Source organism: Pygoscelis adeliae, unplaced genomic scaffold, assembly GCF_000699105.1.
Source record: "Pygoscelis adeliae isolate BGI_AS28 unplaced genomic scaffold, ASM69910v1 Scaffold227, whole genome shotgun sequence".
Taxonomy (NCBI): Eukaryota; Metazoa; Chordata; class Aves; order Sphenisciformes; family Spheniscidae; genus Pygoscelis; species Pygoscelis adeliae.
In genome coordinates this window covers 3,708,291-3,725,853 of record NW_008825100.1, presented here as the reverse complement: position 1 = coordinate 3,725,853, position 17,563 = coordinate 3,708,291, and the positions used below count along the sequence as shown (strand labels likewise).

The following is a 17,563-nucleotide window of genomic DNA, read 5'->3' as shown; positions in this document are numbered from 1 at the left end:
CGCTCGGGCAGGCGCCGAAGCGCTGTCTCTGGAGGAGCTTATCTGTTCGGTAGGCAGGTCGTACCGGTAGCCTGACGGGAGCCGAAATACCAGTCGGCTGCAGAGGCAGGGCCCGGGAAGCCGGAATGAGTTGTCTGCTTTCGTCCCGGGATCCCGGGGCACACCCGGGCACCGAGTCCCTGGGGCTGGGGTGCCGGTCCGGGACCTCGGGAGCGGTGCGGTGCGGATCGGGTTGCAGTTGCTCCCGAGAGCGTGGTGCTGGTGAGGTGTACGGCCGTTGTACCCCGGTACTGCCCCTCGCTACTTTCTAGGCACTAACTTCACTTTTTAGGCCTTCTGCATCCAGAATAGTGTCTCGATGCAGTTCTGCTGAAAACAGAATTGGGCTGAAGCTCTGGCTTTGCCCTCTTTCCTTGTGCTTAGTTTTTAGAAGTTAAGTACAATTCAGCAATCAAAGGTTAAAGGCAGTATTAATCACAAAGCTAGTATACCCTCCCTGAGTACATAATTACTATCTAGAGAGGTGTGTGCTCAAAGATTCTGAGGGTAGCTGGGAAACAAATGCTCTGAGGATTATAGTTTGGTAATTTAGGACTGCTGCTTCTGGTTTTGACGTCTCATTATTTATAGACTGATCCCCAAGATTCAGTCTCGCGTACGTTCTCTGGAGAATGTCCCGTATGCTTTCATGCAGCGCAGCGAGATGGGTAATGTGCTTTCTGTGAGCAAATGGAATGGCACTTAGTAGGATTGTCTGCAACTGTGGGAGGGGGGGAGAGGGGAGGGAGTGGGCAAAAGCTATAAATGGATTTAAACAAATGCTGTAACTTGAAATTTACCCTAATTTTGAAGAGGACTAAAAACCACGTCTGGTACCTCCTGCCCTTACGATTTCTTGCTGACTCCTGTAATTTGATGATTTGTTCCAAAATCTGTTTTGAAATCTCTCTCCCTTTCCAACAAATGAGACATAGAAACTGGCATGTTCATCAGTTCTATCAAATGTCAGAAATTATTCTTCTCTGACAGCTGAAGTTTTTGTTAACAAATGAGTAAAGGGGAAGGCATCTGCTGGTTAAAAGTTAAGATCAGAAGTCCGTTTATGGACACTGGAATCAGTATCTTAATTTTCTAAAGTATTAACCACCCAGTGGCTGTATATTAAAGCAAACATTCTCTAATTCGATGAGAAACTTTGGAACTATTTTACGCTTATCCCTGTAAGTTGACGTGTGGGGGTTTGCCGTAAACAAGCCTGGCAGGGGCTGTTACCTGTGTCTTAGCTCAAAGCCCTCTGCTGTGTGCGTAGTCCTGCCCACCAGCTCTTGAAGCTTGGTCTTCTTGCCCGGTTGGTGTGCGAGCCGGAGCCAGGGCTCCCAGCTGTGGTCTGTGCCGCCTGGCCAGTGGGTTACAGGCGGCGTTGTTGAACTGGGAAGCTCCCCAGCTGTAACAGAGCGCCGCTGCCTGTGACCAGCAGCGGGTGATGCGAGAGGTGGAGAGGCAAGGAGCGCCTGCCGTGCTGTGGCCGGGGAGCACGCCGTCTCATGGGTCCCCTTTACGTGCCTGGTCCCTCCGTGCCTCCCTTCAGCTGCGACAGGGTGCCTCTCCCCAGCGTGCGAGGCAGGGCACTGGACGTCCCCGGGGTGCGAGACTGGCCCCGCGCCTGCATTTGCTGGAACCACGGGTTCAAACCCACATCTGTTACCACGTGCCTCGCAGAGCCTCTTGATGTCGTCCTATCTCTCTAGATCTGTGCCGGCAGGCCTTTTAGCTGTAGCCCTTCCCAATTCGTTTGTGGTGGAAATAATACTTTTATAGCTAATGGTTTGTTACATAGCAGCAGCGCTGATGCCTGAACACGTGCTTATTTTCAATGTCTCAGATTTTTGAGAAGGGCCGGAAATTGATACCTTCTTTTGTTTAAAACCTATTTTAATCAATACTTTAGATGTTGAAAAAGACAAAAAGAAAATTAATATTTAATTGGGAAGTAATTTCACTTTTGACAAAAATAAATATACTGAAACCCAAGTTTTGGTCAGCTTCTGACATGCGTGTTACAGTAAAATCGGAAATGGATACAGAAATGGATTTGAGCACTGATGATGTTTTTTGCATTTTGAGTCACTTGTCTACATCTCCCATGTTTGGGATCGACAATTTCAAGAACTATTTATTGATTTTTCTGACAGTAATTATGTGATGATGTATCTTTTGAAATACAACACAGCTCATTCAGCCTCTTTAACTATTAAAACCTAAAAGCATTTTTCTAATTTTAACTGAAAGGTGTTAACACTTACCCTGAATCTTGAGAAAACCATCTTGACTTTGAATAATGCTGACTTATGGAATGATCTGCTTGGGGGAATGGTAGATGATACACTAGCAAAAAAAGGCTTTAACTTAATAGCCTCCAATTGCAATTAAAAGGTGTCTACATTTATAAGATTCCTGAAAAGCCTGTAAATAATCCACTTTGTTTTTATATTTAGATGACTTTAAGCCTGCATCTATTGATATGTCGTGTGAAGGAGACCTTGAAGTTGGTAAAGGTGAACAGGTGACGATAACACTGCCAAATATTGAGGTGAGTGGGATGGCTGAAGAGTGGTGGGCCTAAGGGAATGATTTATTTTGTTGTCATAAGTATATACTGAATATAGAAGGATATGAAGTTTCAGTGCTGTTTCAGAGCTGCTTGTGTGATTTTTAGAGTAGAAAAACAATTGCTCTAAGAACGTAAAATTACAAAAGACCTAAAGGTTAAACAGCTGTGCTGTAACTTTAAGCGTATTCACCACATTGGAAATATGCTGTAGGATGACCCAGAAGTGTTGCGTACACAGAAAAACTTCATGTCGATGTTGGCAGTGCAAGTTACCCCTTGGTATTTACTGCTCTAGTGCAGTTCTAAAGCAGGAAAGACTGGAAAGGGAAAATTTACTACTTGCCATGCTTTACTGCTCTGCTGATATGGTCACTGAAACCCATTTTGGTAAAAGGAGTCCTACAGTGAGCATGCTCTCATTGGGAAATAAGCATTTAATCAGTTTCAAACTAAGCTAAGCTGGGTGAAATCCTGTTCTGGTCAGTCACCAGCTGCTTTTGGTCATGGCTACTGTGAATCTAATTTGAATTAACCGATAACACTTTTAAAGGCTAGAAATGATCACTTATAGTGAACTTGTCATCACTGTGACGGATTGCTGTTTCTAAGAAAAAAGAAAAAAAGACTACGGTAGTAACACTTACTGGACTTCTGATTTAATAGGGCTCAACTCCACCAGTGACTGTGTTCAAGGGCTCAAAGAAGCCTTACCTAAAAGAATGTATCTTAATTATCAACCATGACACTGGAGAATGTCGCCTAGAGAAACTTAGTAGCAACATCACTGTGAAAAAAACCAGGTGGGTGATCTACAGGAGAAACAACTTGTGCTTTACTCATTGTGAAAATCGATTTGTTAATGAGTCTAAATTGAGATACATAACTACCCATTACTATTTTTAGCAAAACATAATTTTTAGAAAGTATGTGGCCTTGTTCAATAGAGTGAAAAGCCTGCTTTCTGAGCATACTGACTTCACAGCTTTCGAGTCTTGACTGGCGGAAGAAATGAGAATTTTTTTTTTTTTTAACTGAAAACTGTCACATTGTTGAAAGAGATGGTAACTATTTTCTGATGAGTTTAGAGGGAGGCAAAAATATCTGTTTGGAAGGTAGCTTGCTTACTGTCTTCTGACTTCTAAATGAGAAAATAAAAAAAGATAAATTCTGTGACAAGTTTCAGTAATATTAATGGCTTGTTTTTCTCATACCGAGTTTTTGAATTTTTTTTTTTCTGCTGCTGAGTCCATATAAGTAATTTCCAGCAGAATTATTATTAAGTGGTCCTGGGTAGCCAGGTATAAAAACAAATCAACTGACAAAGGCTTAAAAAGTTATTGGCACTGTATTAAAACACAATTTTTAATACATCTATATAAAATTATATGCCAGTATAATAATGTACCTAGAAATCTAATGATGCTATTTGGAAAGGCATGACAGATGATTCCATAACTTAAGGTACTGTATTCCCTGTATTCTTGCCATTTTCCTTGCATCCTGTCTTCTAGAGTAATTAAAAACCTTTTGCTTTTACACACAGAGCTGAAGGAAGCAGTAAAGTCCAGTCTCGCATAGAGCAGCAACAGCAGCAAATGCGAAATGCAACTAAGGTTCCAAACAACGTTAAAAATTCTCCACCAAAAGAAAAGATGTTTCCATCTTCTCCTATGGATGATATTGAACGAGGTAAGTTCCACTGTCACATAAGTTTCAGAAACTTTGCTCCTCGCTAGCAACTTGTTTTTAAGAGCCAAGGTTTTTTGTTTGTGTGGTTTTTGGTTTGGGTTTTGTTTTTTTTTAGTTTGAGACTCACACTAGAAGCTGACTATGTAAGCACTTTACCCTCATATGGAAATGACCACTCTGGCTCAAGTGGTAACAAAGCAGTATTTGAAACTTGCTAAGGTAAAAAAATCAGATGAACCATTAGGCTTAATAATGCCAAGGATCTCGCTGCTCTCTCTTCTCGATTCTGTCTTCCACTGCTACTTGAGTCGCTTCCATTTTGACATCGCTCCTCATTCTTTCTCTGCACCCAGCAAACATATAGGTTACAGTGCTTTACAACTCAAAATACATTTTAAATTACTGGATAAGACCTGTGAAAGATGAGGTTCCAATGAAAAAGACAGCTAAAAACCTGCATAAATCAACCCTTGAATAGTGCTATGTACTGTATTCTTGGGAGACTCTGGTTTGGTGTGACACTCATATTTCACTTAATAGGAGGCCTTACTTCCTTCTGGAGGACAAGGGAGATGGCAGGTGGTAATTACTTGCTACAAAAATGCTGACAGGTGGCAGTTTCATTGACTGGAGTTGACATCTGCCTCCCAAGATGTTCTGAATTCCTTTAAACAGATTTTTTTTTAGATGTGTCATTATGAAGGTGGTTTTTTTTCCCCATTGGTTTTAAACTCTGACCAGAAATCTATACTACACAACAGTACTAGAATACATCTAAGGTTGCAAAGAGGAAGGAGTACTTGGGCGCATGGAATAAAATGATGCTTTTTCTTGGTGGTCTGTTGTTTTGGGGGGAATTGGTGGTGTCAAACATATTGTAAGTCACCAAAGTGGCTGCCAACATGTATCAAACTCTTGTGTAGTGCCAGTCCAATTTTGAGTACTACTAAGGAATGCGGAATAATTGACAAATAGGGATGGTAGGGACCTTTTAAAGTGAGCTAGTCCATCCTTCTGTCCTAAGGTCAGATTTCTGACATAATTTTTTTAACCTGTTCTTAAAGCCTTTCAGTGACAGATCCTGGTGTTCTCTCTGGCAATCCATTCCAGGGCTTTGCTCTCCTTATTGTTCAGGTTTCTCCTAATAAATCATCTGACAGTAAGCCCATTACTACTTTCATATTTATCATGCAAGTATAGACCAGATTACGCTACTGCTTGTGAGCTGTCCTTCACGTGCTCAGAAGCTGCTATGTCTTTCCCATTCTTTATGCAAAATGATGCCAGCTGGTCCAATATTTCATTAGAAGTTAAGTTTTCTAGATCCCTGATTCATCGTCACTCTCCTTTCACTGTCTTAGGACGAGTCCAAAAACTTCCTGAAGTATAGTGCCTAAATACATTTACTGTTTCAGCTAAGGTTTTAGCAGTGCTGAGTTGAGTAAGAAGACTGTCTTACAAGCACTATTCATCTTTACACACAAAGACCAAATAGTATCACATCCCAGTGTAATGCTTGTCGTTTCCGCAGCAGCATGGTGCGGTAGAACTGTGCGTAGTGATCCACTGTAACTCACAGACTCTTCAGAAGTGTTGCCTACTTAATTGTTCTTCATCCCATGGCTGTGTAACTGTCTCTTCCTGCTTAAGTACACTACTTTGAACTTGTTACTAGCTTTGTTTTCTTGGGTGGGGGAAAGATCACTCTACCCTTGTCCTCTAGTATACGTACAGCCCTTCCTTCACTGTTTGAAAATACTTAATTTAAATTCTGTCAGATTAAATTACGTCAAAATTCAAAGCAGAGATCTTATTCCTCAGTTTTTGGTATTAACTGTTAGCCTTTCACTTAAAATTTTTCTCTTATTAGACATTGGTGAGAGCAGGGAGGAAGTGGAATTAAGTGCGTAGGACTTGAGTGGTGTCTTTCAGTTAGCTTACAGCTCCAGATGTGTGGTAGATCAGTTGTTTCTTTGGCCTTTCTTCTCTAGAATTAATTTTGAAATGACTTCTTGATAGTTCTGCTAGCTGCATCCTAATTTTTGCCTTAGCTTTTCTGTCGTCTTTTCTGTCCTTAAGCTGTTCTTTTATACATGACCTTACTAACAGGAGGGTGCTTCTTCCCCTCCCTGCCCCTTCTCTTTCCTTATTTTTGAGTCAGCCGGTATGGTCTTTTATTGTACTTTCTGTTCTTCCTTGGCATTGGGTTAGTTTGTCCTTGTAGCCATAGCTGCACTATTTCAGGTGCCATTTTCCTGAACACCATTTCCCGTTAGACTGGCCTTTGATAAGGTACTGGCCTAAGTACCTTTCCTTTAGAGTGGCCTTTGATAACTCAGAATTGGAAGGATGCATGGAAGTTTGTGTTGAAGCTTATTCTTTTGTTCTCCCTTCTTCTCTTGATTAAGCTCTGAGCCATCCTTGCATCTTGGTGCCTTTCATCTTCAACCTGTTCTTCTGTATTGGGTGAATTGAGATGAGCCACTCTCCTACTTGCTTTTTATGTCTGCTATATCAAAGCTGGTCTTACAAGCACTTGGAGTACTTCAGGAACATCTTAACAAATGTCTGGGTAGTTACAATCTTGTATAATGATGAACTTCTGCGCTCTGGGTAACTCCTCAAGATTCAGTGGTCTGTTTCAGACTTCTCACTTCAGCAGCACCCCTATTTTGCGCAATTATTACGTGTACCCTTTCTGCAAAACTTAACTTCCTCTGTATGTTGGACTTCGGCTGGTATATATAAAAAATGCATAGTGTGCAGCATGATCTATCCAGTCATACTCTCCTAAATATTATTGTAGTCAGGTAAGTTATTTCATCAAGAATGCAAGTTGGTTGAGTCAGTTTGATCTGTTAATTTCCAGTATTTCTTGTCTACCTCATGTTGGTCTAGCTTTTTTCCCCACCCCCAAATCTATAAAGAGAACAAGGATTTGGTGAAATCTTCCAAAGGAACCATCCGCAGTTTACTATTAGGATGTTCTTCATGCTTAACCTGGTTTTGAGCAAAATGCCACATAGTCCAAACAAATGTATTGATTGTAATGCTGAACTGCTGGGAGGCATTTTGGGTGCAGCTGCAGACATCTTGCAGCTAACTTATCTGTGTGACTTGTAACTGCAGTTTTTAGTCAGTGAAAGGCATCTTCGGGGGTGCTAAGGAAAATACAGAAGACTTGCTAGTTGCAGAAATTAAAGGCTATGTGGGATGCACTACGCTGTGGAATGTGGGGTTAGCATTTGGGTTCACAGTCACCCTTGTTCTAACGCTTGGCTTGAAAGGGAGAAAGTGCCCCAGCTACGATGGAAGAAAACCACATGACAGGCTGGATGCTTGCTTGTGCCCTTTTCTTTGTTCTGGAGAGTTCTGGCGTTTTTTGGTTTGGTTTTGTTTGGTTTTTTTTCTAGTTACTGTAATGCATGTACCTGATTTCTGTTGCTGATTTTTCTTTTTTATAATTTTTTTCCCTCCTTCTTATTTTCAATTATGATGAATGTTAACTAAGAAACAAATCATATTGTTTGCAGAGCTAAAAGCAGAAGCCAGTATCATGGACCAGCTGAGTAGCTCTGACAGTTCATCTGACTCTAAAAGTTCTTCGTCCTCTTCATCAAGTAGTGAAAATAGTTCTAGTGATTCTGAAGACGAGGAAACGAAGCCCTCTCTTCCTATATCAATGCCGTATTTGCAGCCACAGCCTACTGTGTCTGCCATACCACAACAGGCTGTCCCTGACAAAGATGCCAGTCATAACAGATCCCAAGAGAGCAGTGGTCATATGATGAATACACTACGTAAGTACAAAGGCTGTTCTTTTCTTAGTGCACGATTCCAGACATCAAGATTCTGAAAGGAAACCATATTGTTTTTAAGTATGTCTCTGTTATAATTAAAACTGTGGGAAGTGATGCTAGGGTTTGATTGTTCAGCAGCAGTCTGAATTAGACACTGGGCTAGAAGGTTCTTGGTCCCAGAGATATTAAATTAAAGCTGATGCAGTTGAAAATATTTCCTAAGCTCTTTTGGCTTCCTCCCAGTTACATACATTGGGACTGGAGAACAGTAATTTTGTATTGAAAATACTTGAACTAACAGGGCACTCCCAGAACATATGCTTATTTCTTGGGTAGAACTATGGGAAAGATACTATACTGGCAACACTCTGAATTACAGAAGAGATGGTGTATTCTTAGCTACTTCAGTTACAATTATTCATGGCACTGTTCCACTGGACAGCATGGCAAAACTGTCCTTTGCCTATAAGGAAGGAGGCGATTTGCTTTCAGGTGATATTAACTTATTCCACCCATTCAGGCAACTAAAAATGTAATTTGAAGAGTAGCTGTGATGTTCTTCAGGAAGTGGTTGCTGCGCAGCCTGGAGTTGAATGCTCAGTGTATTCAAAAAAGGAGAGTGTGGATAGAAAAAAAACCCCACTAGGTAGAGAATCTTAAGCTTGCTACCTAAATAGCAGGAGCATTCAGACATAGAAGTTAGTATTCAGCTATGGTGACTCTTCGAAAATGATTACATTTTTAATTAGGTGCTTAGCTGCAGGCTCCTGGTTTGAAGAGATTCCCATCAACCCTGGTTTGCAGCCTAAGATCTTTAAGGTTTATCATTTATATGCAAACTTCTTACACTGAAATTTTAGACTCTGGCAGATCTACTTTTATTTCAGTACTTAATGGATAACATGAACAGGGTTTTTTTTGTAGCTAGTATTTAAATACTTTAATTAAGTATCTGTGCTGGTTATTTATGTACTGCATTAGCAGATAAGATCAGACTGAAAAGTCCTGTGACTTCTTGTGCAAAGGACTAAATGCTGCTTTCATTTTACTGTCACTGTAGAGAACAATGTCTTCATGTTTATAATTTGCATAACTTTAGAGTGTGCCATTTATTTCAACCCTTATTCACAAATGGGATTTCCCGTTCTTCATGCTTTAGATACAACTGTTATGAAAATGAGATTAAGCTCTATCCCCAGTGACAGAATCCCAGCTGGCAAAGCTTCTACTGAGAAATACACTTACAAGTACAGGTGGCCAAGTCCACCAGTTCCAACAGTCATAGTGAGAAAACACTGCTTAAAACATGATGACATCAAAACTATTACAGGGGAAGTTGGTGGCTTGATAGTGCTTGAGAACCACATTGATACGTAGAACCTCTGTCTGTAGCATCAAGCCTTGGGCTTGACTATCTGAGCTTGCCTAGATCTTTAGCTTAATCCCATTTACTTCTGTTACGGTTTTCAGATCTCTTTACTGCTTAAAACGATTCTGTCCCCAACTTCCAGTATGGTTAATGCTTAAAATACTCTTCAACTAGACAAAGATCAACAAAGTTACTTTCAAGGAGAATGTTTCTCTAGCTCCCTTGCTGAGGGTATTTGGCAGGAGAGTGAAACCTGGAGGAACTAAATGGATAGCACGTGGTTCTAGCTTGAATGGCAAGAGTTCTCAGTTGGGATCCTGTACAGTCATTTCTTCCATCTCAAATAATGTTTTACAAAAATAAAACATTGAATCAACAAATGTCAGCACAAGCTGTTTGCTTGTCTAATCCTGTTTTGAGGTTTGACTGCTTATGTGCGTGACTAGTTTTGTGCACCTCTGTAAAATCAGGGCCGTACTGGGTAATTACTGAAGTTTTCCTTTGGCTTGCTGTGTGCAGGCAGAAGGCTGGGGGAAGGCTTAGAGAGCAGCGTTTCATCTTGCATATAGAAATCATACAGTTGAGGTTTTGTGGAACTTGGAAAACACAGGAGGTGGTATCTAGAGCATGGTAACCAAATACTTCTGTCAGATATACATAATCTACCCCTTCAGGAATCCAGGGCTCAAGACTGCCCCTCACCCCCAAAATACTGCTTCTTCCCCTTTCTACCTTCAGAAGCTGATTATATAGGCTCACAACTTGCCTTATAACAAAGTTTGTAACTGGTGGCACTAATGAATCTGTTCTTCATAAATATTTGATCATATGTTGCTTTATGTCTTCTTTTTGTTTAAATGAGAGTTATGTTAAATAAAGTAACTTTCCAAAGAAAAAGCAGCATAGATTGGCTATTCCGGGGTCTTGTATTACGTACATGGTATTCAGCACAACTTCACTTCTCTTTTGCTACTCGGTGCTGGTACAAGCAGCTAGTCATTAAACAATATTCCCTTGTATTAGTTTGGTGTTGGTGTGACCACTAAGATCTGTGAAACGCAGGTCACTCCTATGAGTTTCCGCATCCCCTATAACTCACAAGAATTCAATTGAACGTATTGTAGTCACCGATTTAAAAGTTTAGGAAATGTCGTAATTTGCAGTGCAATCTATTTCCCCAATTAATATTGCTAATAAGCAATTGGCACTGTGAAAACTGAATTCAACAGTTTTCCCCACTTTATTGCTGCCTCCTAAGTGCAATAGAGTCTAGATGCTTCTTCAGAGTCCTAGTTAAATGAACTTTCCATTCTTGCACCAAACCCACCTGAAAACTACCAACTCTAGTCTGTGTTATTTTGCCATCTCTCTGAAGGTGTTTTTTGGAGGTGGGGTTATAAAAATGGGGCAGAAAGTTTTCCCTGAAGTAAATCCTAATGCATTATTTCTGGAACTTGGAGTTCTTGCTTTTCCCATCTGCTGGTTTTCACAAGCACTGGTATTTTTGGCTGGTGTTATAGGGTTTGTGTAATTTCTATTAACTATGTTGAAATAACTTTTGAAGGCTGCAGAATCACTATTTGGAAGGCTATCTTCTTGTTCGTGCTCCCAGTCCTCTCATAAAGTAGGTAGTGCATAACAGGGCTGGGATTTCTAAGAATTCACTGTAAGTTTTCATTTGAGTGATAAATGCATGAGTTTAATTTACTAATGCCATTCTCTGCCTTGAAATATTATTTCTCAGGATAATATACTGTCCTGAATATTTATTGACAAATTACTTGATTTTGTTCTTTCAAAATTTCTTTTTAATTTATATTAAAATAATACGGCTGTACATGTCTCTATATAGACGATTGGAAAAAACTTGTCTACAGTAGTACTTTAAAGATTGCTGGAAACAGCCATCTTCACTATTCTTGTCTTACATAAAGTATTTTCTGTTTTGTTGCAGAGAACCATGTACCACTTTCTAAGCTTTAGTGATGACATAGTGAAAAACAAAAGAAGGCTAAATGCAGCCACCTTAAAGACTTCAGTGTTCTGGCAGAAATGATATGCCTGATAACAAAAGATCCAGTCTGAGTGTCTTGTTGGGTTTACCTTCTCGAGGTTACTTTTTTATCCATCTGCAAAAGTGATCTGTGAAGGGTGCTGCAGCTGAGGAAAGGGCATGTGAAAATAGTGTGCCTACTCAGTTTCACTGATTTTTCTTTGCTTTTTAGGCCATTTCCATGACCTGAGATACATTCCTTTTTTTTTTTTTCTTTTAATGGTCGTTTGGCAATGGAGGTGTGAATAAAAGTGTACTAGTTGGAACAAATTCTTAAAAATGTGTGGGAAGTTGCTAGATATGATGTAGATTCTGTATAGTATGCAGCTGTATTTTTTTTGTTAGTTATCTGTCATCCTGGAAAGATTCCCACCGCCTAAGCTTATGGACATCCATTGCAAGCATAACGTAGTCTTTCTTCTTACTTCCCCATTTTGAAACACGTATAGCCACCACCAAATTAAAGTGCTGTGTAAAATTTCTTTTTATGTTTTGTTTGTTCACTTGTTCCAAAACCTGTTTGAAATAGTAGGTTGCTGATACATCTTTAAATGGTACATCAAAGAGCTGCTCTTCTTGATTGAGACACTACTTTGTTTTCAAGCACATACATTCCGCATTCAGATGTGTTAAAAAAAAAAAACAAAACCAACAACAACTTGTTTTTCACAAAACTGCATTCACCAGCAGTTTTCCCACTTATGAAGCATGAAAATGTGGGTGGCAAAGATAGCTAGGTGTTGTCTTTTGTGATCTGGTGATATTAAATAAATGCATTTGTGGCTAATAAGCTAATGGCTTCCTTGCCAAGATTTTAAAATTGTAGGAAAGCGATCTCTCTAAGGTTCTGTCACTGGGGAGTTTGGTTCTACACCTCTTTATTTTCCTATCATAGAATAGTCTGGGTTAGAACGGACCTTTAAAGATATCTAGTCCAACCCCCCTGACCTGTTTGGTTTTAGTTTTTGTAAGCCTTTAATTGGGAAAGGGAATCTCTTGAAAGAAGAAAAGTGTTTCCTTGAAAATGACTAATATGATGACTCTCTTTCTTCTAGGAAATGACTTGCAGCTGAGTGAATCTGGAAGCGATAGTGATGACTGAACAAATTTTTGGCCTTAAATGTATCACCTTTTTTGCTAAATACGTCTTAGCATCTGTTTTGCACTAAGATTAGATTACCAGAGACTGGAATGAATGTCCTCGATTTTGATAATAGACATCCTAATTTTCTACTGACACATCATGTCTATAATACAGCAGCATTGATATCCTGTCAGTGCTATGGTTATGTGTTTATCTTTCAAATTACTGTATTTACAGTAAAATTGTGTATGATCTGATTTTGATTATTTTTGCCTCAGCCACCTGTTTTACTTGAAACTGATTTGTAACAGCTAGTTACTTTATATAAATAGTTATGGAATGGAGAAATTTCTGATATTTATGGAGGCAAGTTTCCTTCCTATCATGTAAATGCTGAATGCTGATCTCACAACTTTTACTTGGAGGGAGTGAAAGGGAGAACAACTAAATGAGGTCTGCTGTGTCAGCTACACTTTTTGTTCAGTTCACAGTTCATACCTTTAAGGAAACTGCTGAATAATGTGGTCCACTAGTGCAGTTACAGTTTACAATTGTTCAACACATTGCTGAATTCTTAATTTCATTGTATTATAGGACTTTATATTTCTGAGCCTCAAGATTCCTGAGGGAACTTGTCTATTCTCTGCCTTTTTTATGTAACTTGAATAGGCTGGTCTTTTTACAACCTTTTGTATCTAAATTTAGATAACTGCAGAGACAGCAATGAATTTCCTTCATTTAATTCTGTAACGGAAATCAGAAAATTTCTTTGTAGGAGTATAAAAGTAATTTAATAAAGCAATATTTATCATTTTCATGCGTCTGATTCTGTTTTTACTGGTTAAGAATTCCACTTTCTACCTATAGGAGTTATGCCAGTGAAAGGGTCATGCAAGGAAATAGAAAGCAGTGAAATGGTAGCTGATACAGACTCCCCACCCCGTCCTCTTATTTTGCCAAAAGTTTATGGCGGTGCTAGTGTACTGATGACTGTTTATTACAGATTATATCCAAATGCCATTGGTAAGTGATGCCATGTTAGACAAGAAAAGGTGTTTGCCTAGTCTTATTTTTTCCTCATTTGAAATTATATTTCAAGACCTGAAGAACTGCAGGTAGGAGTCCAAATTTCATCCTGTAGTTTATTACTGAAGAGTCTTGTAACTAACAGTAGCAAATGTCTGTAGGATGAATTCTGATGAGATAAATCTGCTCAGTCTTGCACAGAAGTCTCCTTTGCTAGATTGCAGTGATTGAATTGCAGCTCTGTGTTTAAACTGAGAATTGAATTCTATAAGTAAGCCTGAATGTGCTTACATGAAAAAACGCGCACTCAGTAAATGTATCCAATAGATGGTACTAGACTAGCTTATTCTCCCAACTGCACTGCGAGTATCAACCCGTGCTTACCTCTAGACAGATTAAGAGGCCAAAACCACGTCTACCCCTCACAAAGGAACCTTTATTGGTACCACCAGGCAGAAGTGAAATGCTGGAAAGTCTCTTTCTGATGCTTCCCCACCTTGTGCTCTGTACCCCAAACTATGGCACTGGTCCATGCTCTGCACTAGGTAACAGCTTTCTAGTCTTCCAGCTTCCTGAAGTTGGTATCATAAGAAGCAAAACATTTTCTTGTTTATACTCAAAGGAAAAAGCTCAAGTTAATAACCATGGGCAAACAGGTCTTTGAGAAGGGCTAATGTGCAACCTTGAGGAAGGATGCTATGTAATAACCACCATAAGATACTTGGAACTTTCTCAAGGGAAAGGGTATTGAGTTCTCTGATGGATCATTACTGTTGGTATGGGAATTCTAGCAGAGTATGTGGTTCTTGGCACCTGCTGCTAATAAAGTCTGCTAGGGCGATGTGAGGAGCTGAGATGTGACAGTCCTTAGGACTAAGGAGCAGCCCTGTGTGCGAAACAGAAAGGGGTGCATGATAAAGCAGTGTCCTGAGCTGAAATGTCCTCTTTTTGCCTGCTCCCAGTGGCTTATTTGCATCAAAACCTTCCTTTAGGCCAACGCTAAATTCTAATTGTAGCTAGAATGCTGCTGGTTTTTCTGAGTAACAGTGAATTCGAGGTGTATGGGAGTGAGCAGATGTGTGGAAGCACTGACCAGGCCAGGGTCTAAATCATGGAGAGTATGTGTACTCATGGATTACAATCAATCCTTCACCGATAAAACTGGTGAGTACAACCTACCTGCATCTGTACATAATTGCATTCGCATGTATACAGGTGCTTAAATATACCTCTGGGAGTAAAGCAGATTTCCAAGTTCCTGAGTCTCAGGACTAATGAAGCCCGTGCTATCTTTAGGATTTGATCTTTGGGTTGAAAGCTTTCTAGGATGGGAAGAGTCTCAGTTAAGCTTTTGTATAGCACGTAGTACAAAGTGATTAGTGGCCAGTCAGGCACTACCCAGTATAAATAAGTTTGTGACCTAGATGGATATGTTCTGTCAAATGCACAGTTGTGATAATTCAGGAAAGGCTCCCTTTAAATATCAAGACAGGAGATAAGATTCTGAAACAGAGTTCCTATAGAGATAAGGGAAGAAAGATAACAGACCTTAAATGTGTAAAGAAAAAAGCGCTGTATGCTAGTTCCAGCCCAAATGTATGTGATAGGACTCCCCTTCTCCATGTAAGTGTCAAACATAGGCAAGTGAGCTAAAGAGCTTGCTTGGGCCTGTCGTCATACAGGGGGGATTGGCTTGGATCTCATTTGTGACTTCCTAGGGGTATTCCCTCCCCTAAGGCTTGGTTTGTGTGCCCTGAGCAGTGCTGAGCCCCCGTATCTCCTACTGCAGTGTGTTCTCAAATGGCAGGAGTGCGAAGGTGGTTGGTTGCATTGAGATTTAGAAGCGTGAATAAGGGAGGTATTCTAGCAATAGAAAAACAGATCAGGTTGTCTTTTTAGTCTTGGAATTTTTTTTGGACCCTGATTTGAAAATTCTTTTCCTCTCCTTTAAAAACAGTTTTATTCCCGTGATGTCAACTTAACTAGCAATGAATAAAATCAGCAACTGCTATAGGTTCCTATGACCACTGTTCTTACAACCTCTGAGTGCCTCTTTCAGAATAATCTTCTGAAATATATCTGGTCTATCTTGTTGCTTTCAGCTGTTTTGTCTTTAGATCCAGAGATTTAAAGCGTGTGTGTGTCTGTATGTATCTCTAAGCAGTAGATACATTCGAAGATTATTTTATTGTGACATTATAATTAAGCTATTGTGTATGTTTTGGATTTGAGGGACATCTGCGTATCACTTACATTGATAAATCAAAAATATCTTCCAAATGCAGCCGGAAACTTCAAAATTTTTTTGTCTTCTGATTACTGCAGTGCTAAGGACCACTGCAGCCACAGCTCACCTGAGCCCTTCTCTCTGCATGGCACCTGGTACATGCACAATTTGTCTAGTAACTACATCTTCAGGGTTGTAGTATTCAATCCCTGTTGAGTCCTGAAATGGTGATTATGTATGCTTACCAGCTGTAACTACCTTGCCTGGCAGCGTTCAATTTTTCTAAGATCTCTGCCCTACTCTTGTTTTTCATGAACCCTGCCTTGGGGCAGGTGGACAGGCTGAGGTGATCTCTTCAGGGCAGCCCTGGCACCACTGTATTCCAGGACTAACACTGGGATTGCCATTTACTTGGGGGTTTCTGTCTATCTGTAATTCCCTCTTGAGATCCTTGCCCCTAATGCTGTAACGAGCCTTTAGGAAGTTCTAATTTATAAGCATCAAACTCAATATAATATCCATACATTTTGTAATTGTTTGGTAAGGAATGATCTTATTTCCCCCATAATCTCTGAAAACTATTTTGATGCCTAGCTGAAAACAGCTGCTCATCAAAACTATGGTATCAGCATCAACTGGAGCACAGCGCATTGTGGAGTTTATTGTCACGGCACCTGATACGATCAGCTTTATTGCATGAACTTTGTTTTTTATTTTGGAGGAAGGCGGGAGATAACCATTTTTCAGATTAAAGGACTTCAGTAAGTCACTTCTGTGCTAACAGACAGTGAATCATCTTGAGAACAGAGCAACAGTATTTCTAAGAAGAATTATTTGTTGGGTCTTTCTTGACTGATTTCTGGGGAACCAAACATGAACAGATCATCTCAGATAATAATTTGCTTTGGTTCTCAAGATTTTGGCCCACAAAAATTGTATCACTTCTGGCCAACACTTTATTTCCTTTAGAATTTCTACAGGAAGGTTTCTGAGAATAGCCAAGCAGACTGTTGAATCCTTCTTATTAAACTGAAGAGATGAGGATGCCTAGGCTGGACAGAAACGAAGAAGCCCAGAGGAGGAAAGAGAAGATGACTTGGCTCATGATGGTTCCTAGGCTGAATGCTTGCAGTACATGTGAATTCCTCCTCTTGCCACTTTTTGAGGTCATTCAGCTAACCACATAAGGTGCTGAGGACAGCCTAAGTAGATACAGAGTTCAGACCAGCTTTTTGAGGAGATGTAAAAAGAAGAATGAGGAAAAGAGAAGTTTTGAATAAGGGTGTTTGCATTTTGTTAAAATATTATGTTCCTGCTGCTTTGGGAGAGGTAGGGGAAATGCGAAAAGAAGGTGAAGATGTACTGAAATGAGGAAAAAAAAGTTTGAAATGACAATTTCTTTCACAGTTTAGACCTAAAACTTGATATGGGTAGTCATCCACATCTGAGGGGAGGATTGAAAGACCTATGTGTCTCAGCTACTACTCTGCTCAGTTCAATGAAACTGTGGTGACAGCTTCTCCTGTTTGTTAACTGGTTAGCAGTTCTGCCCCAAGTGATCTTGGTCCCCCTGCATAAGAATAATTCATGATGGCTTGGGTATTTGCAGGCAGCAGCTCCTTGCTTACCAGCTATATGCACAGGAATAGGCTGAATTAGTGGAAAGCTCTGAAGACTCTGTCAGTGTGGCTTTTATTTCACCGC

General features: G+C 40.0%; 1 protein-coding gene across 1 annotated transcript; it reads left to right on the top strand.

Annotated features, from left to right (window-relative positions):
• The first annotated feature begins 2,501 nt into the window (after positions 1 to 2,501).
• Positions 2,502 to 13,418, top strand: EAF2 (ELL associated factor 2). The gene is made up of 5 exons (XM_009327143.1): positions 2,502 to 2,590; positions 3,275 to 3,411; positions 4,155 to 4,300; positions 7,834 to 8,100; positions 12,578 to 13,418. Exons 1-5 carry the CDS (start codon positions 2,522 to 2,524, stop codon positions 12,622 to 12,624), a joined length of 666 nt encoding a protein of 221 aa, XP_009325418.1. The 5' UTR covers positions 2,502 to 2,521; the 3' UTR covers positions 12,625 to 13,418.
• The last annotated feature ends 4,145 nt before the right edge of the window (positions 13,419 to 17,563 follow it).

Coding starts and splice junctions, on each gene's coding strand:
- EAF2 (XM_009327143.1), top strand. CDS start 2,522: ATGTCGTGTGAAGGAGACCTTGAAGTTGGTAAAGGTGAACAGGTGACG. Junction 2,591..3,274: donor TAACACTGCCAAATATTGAG/GTGAGTGGGATG, acceptor CTGATTTAATAG/GGCTCAACTCCACCAGTGAC. Junction 8,101..12,577: donor TCATATGATGAATACACTAC/GTAAGTACAAAG, acceptor TCTTTCTTCTAG/GAAATGACTTGCAGCTGAGT.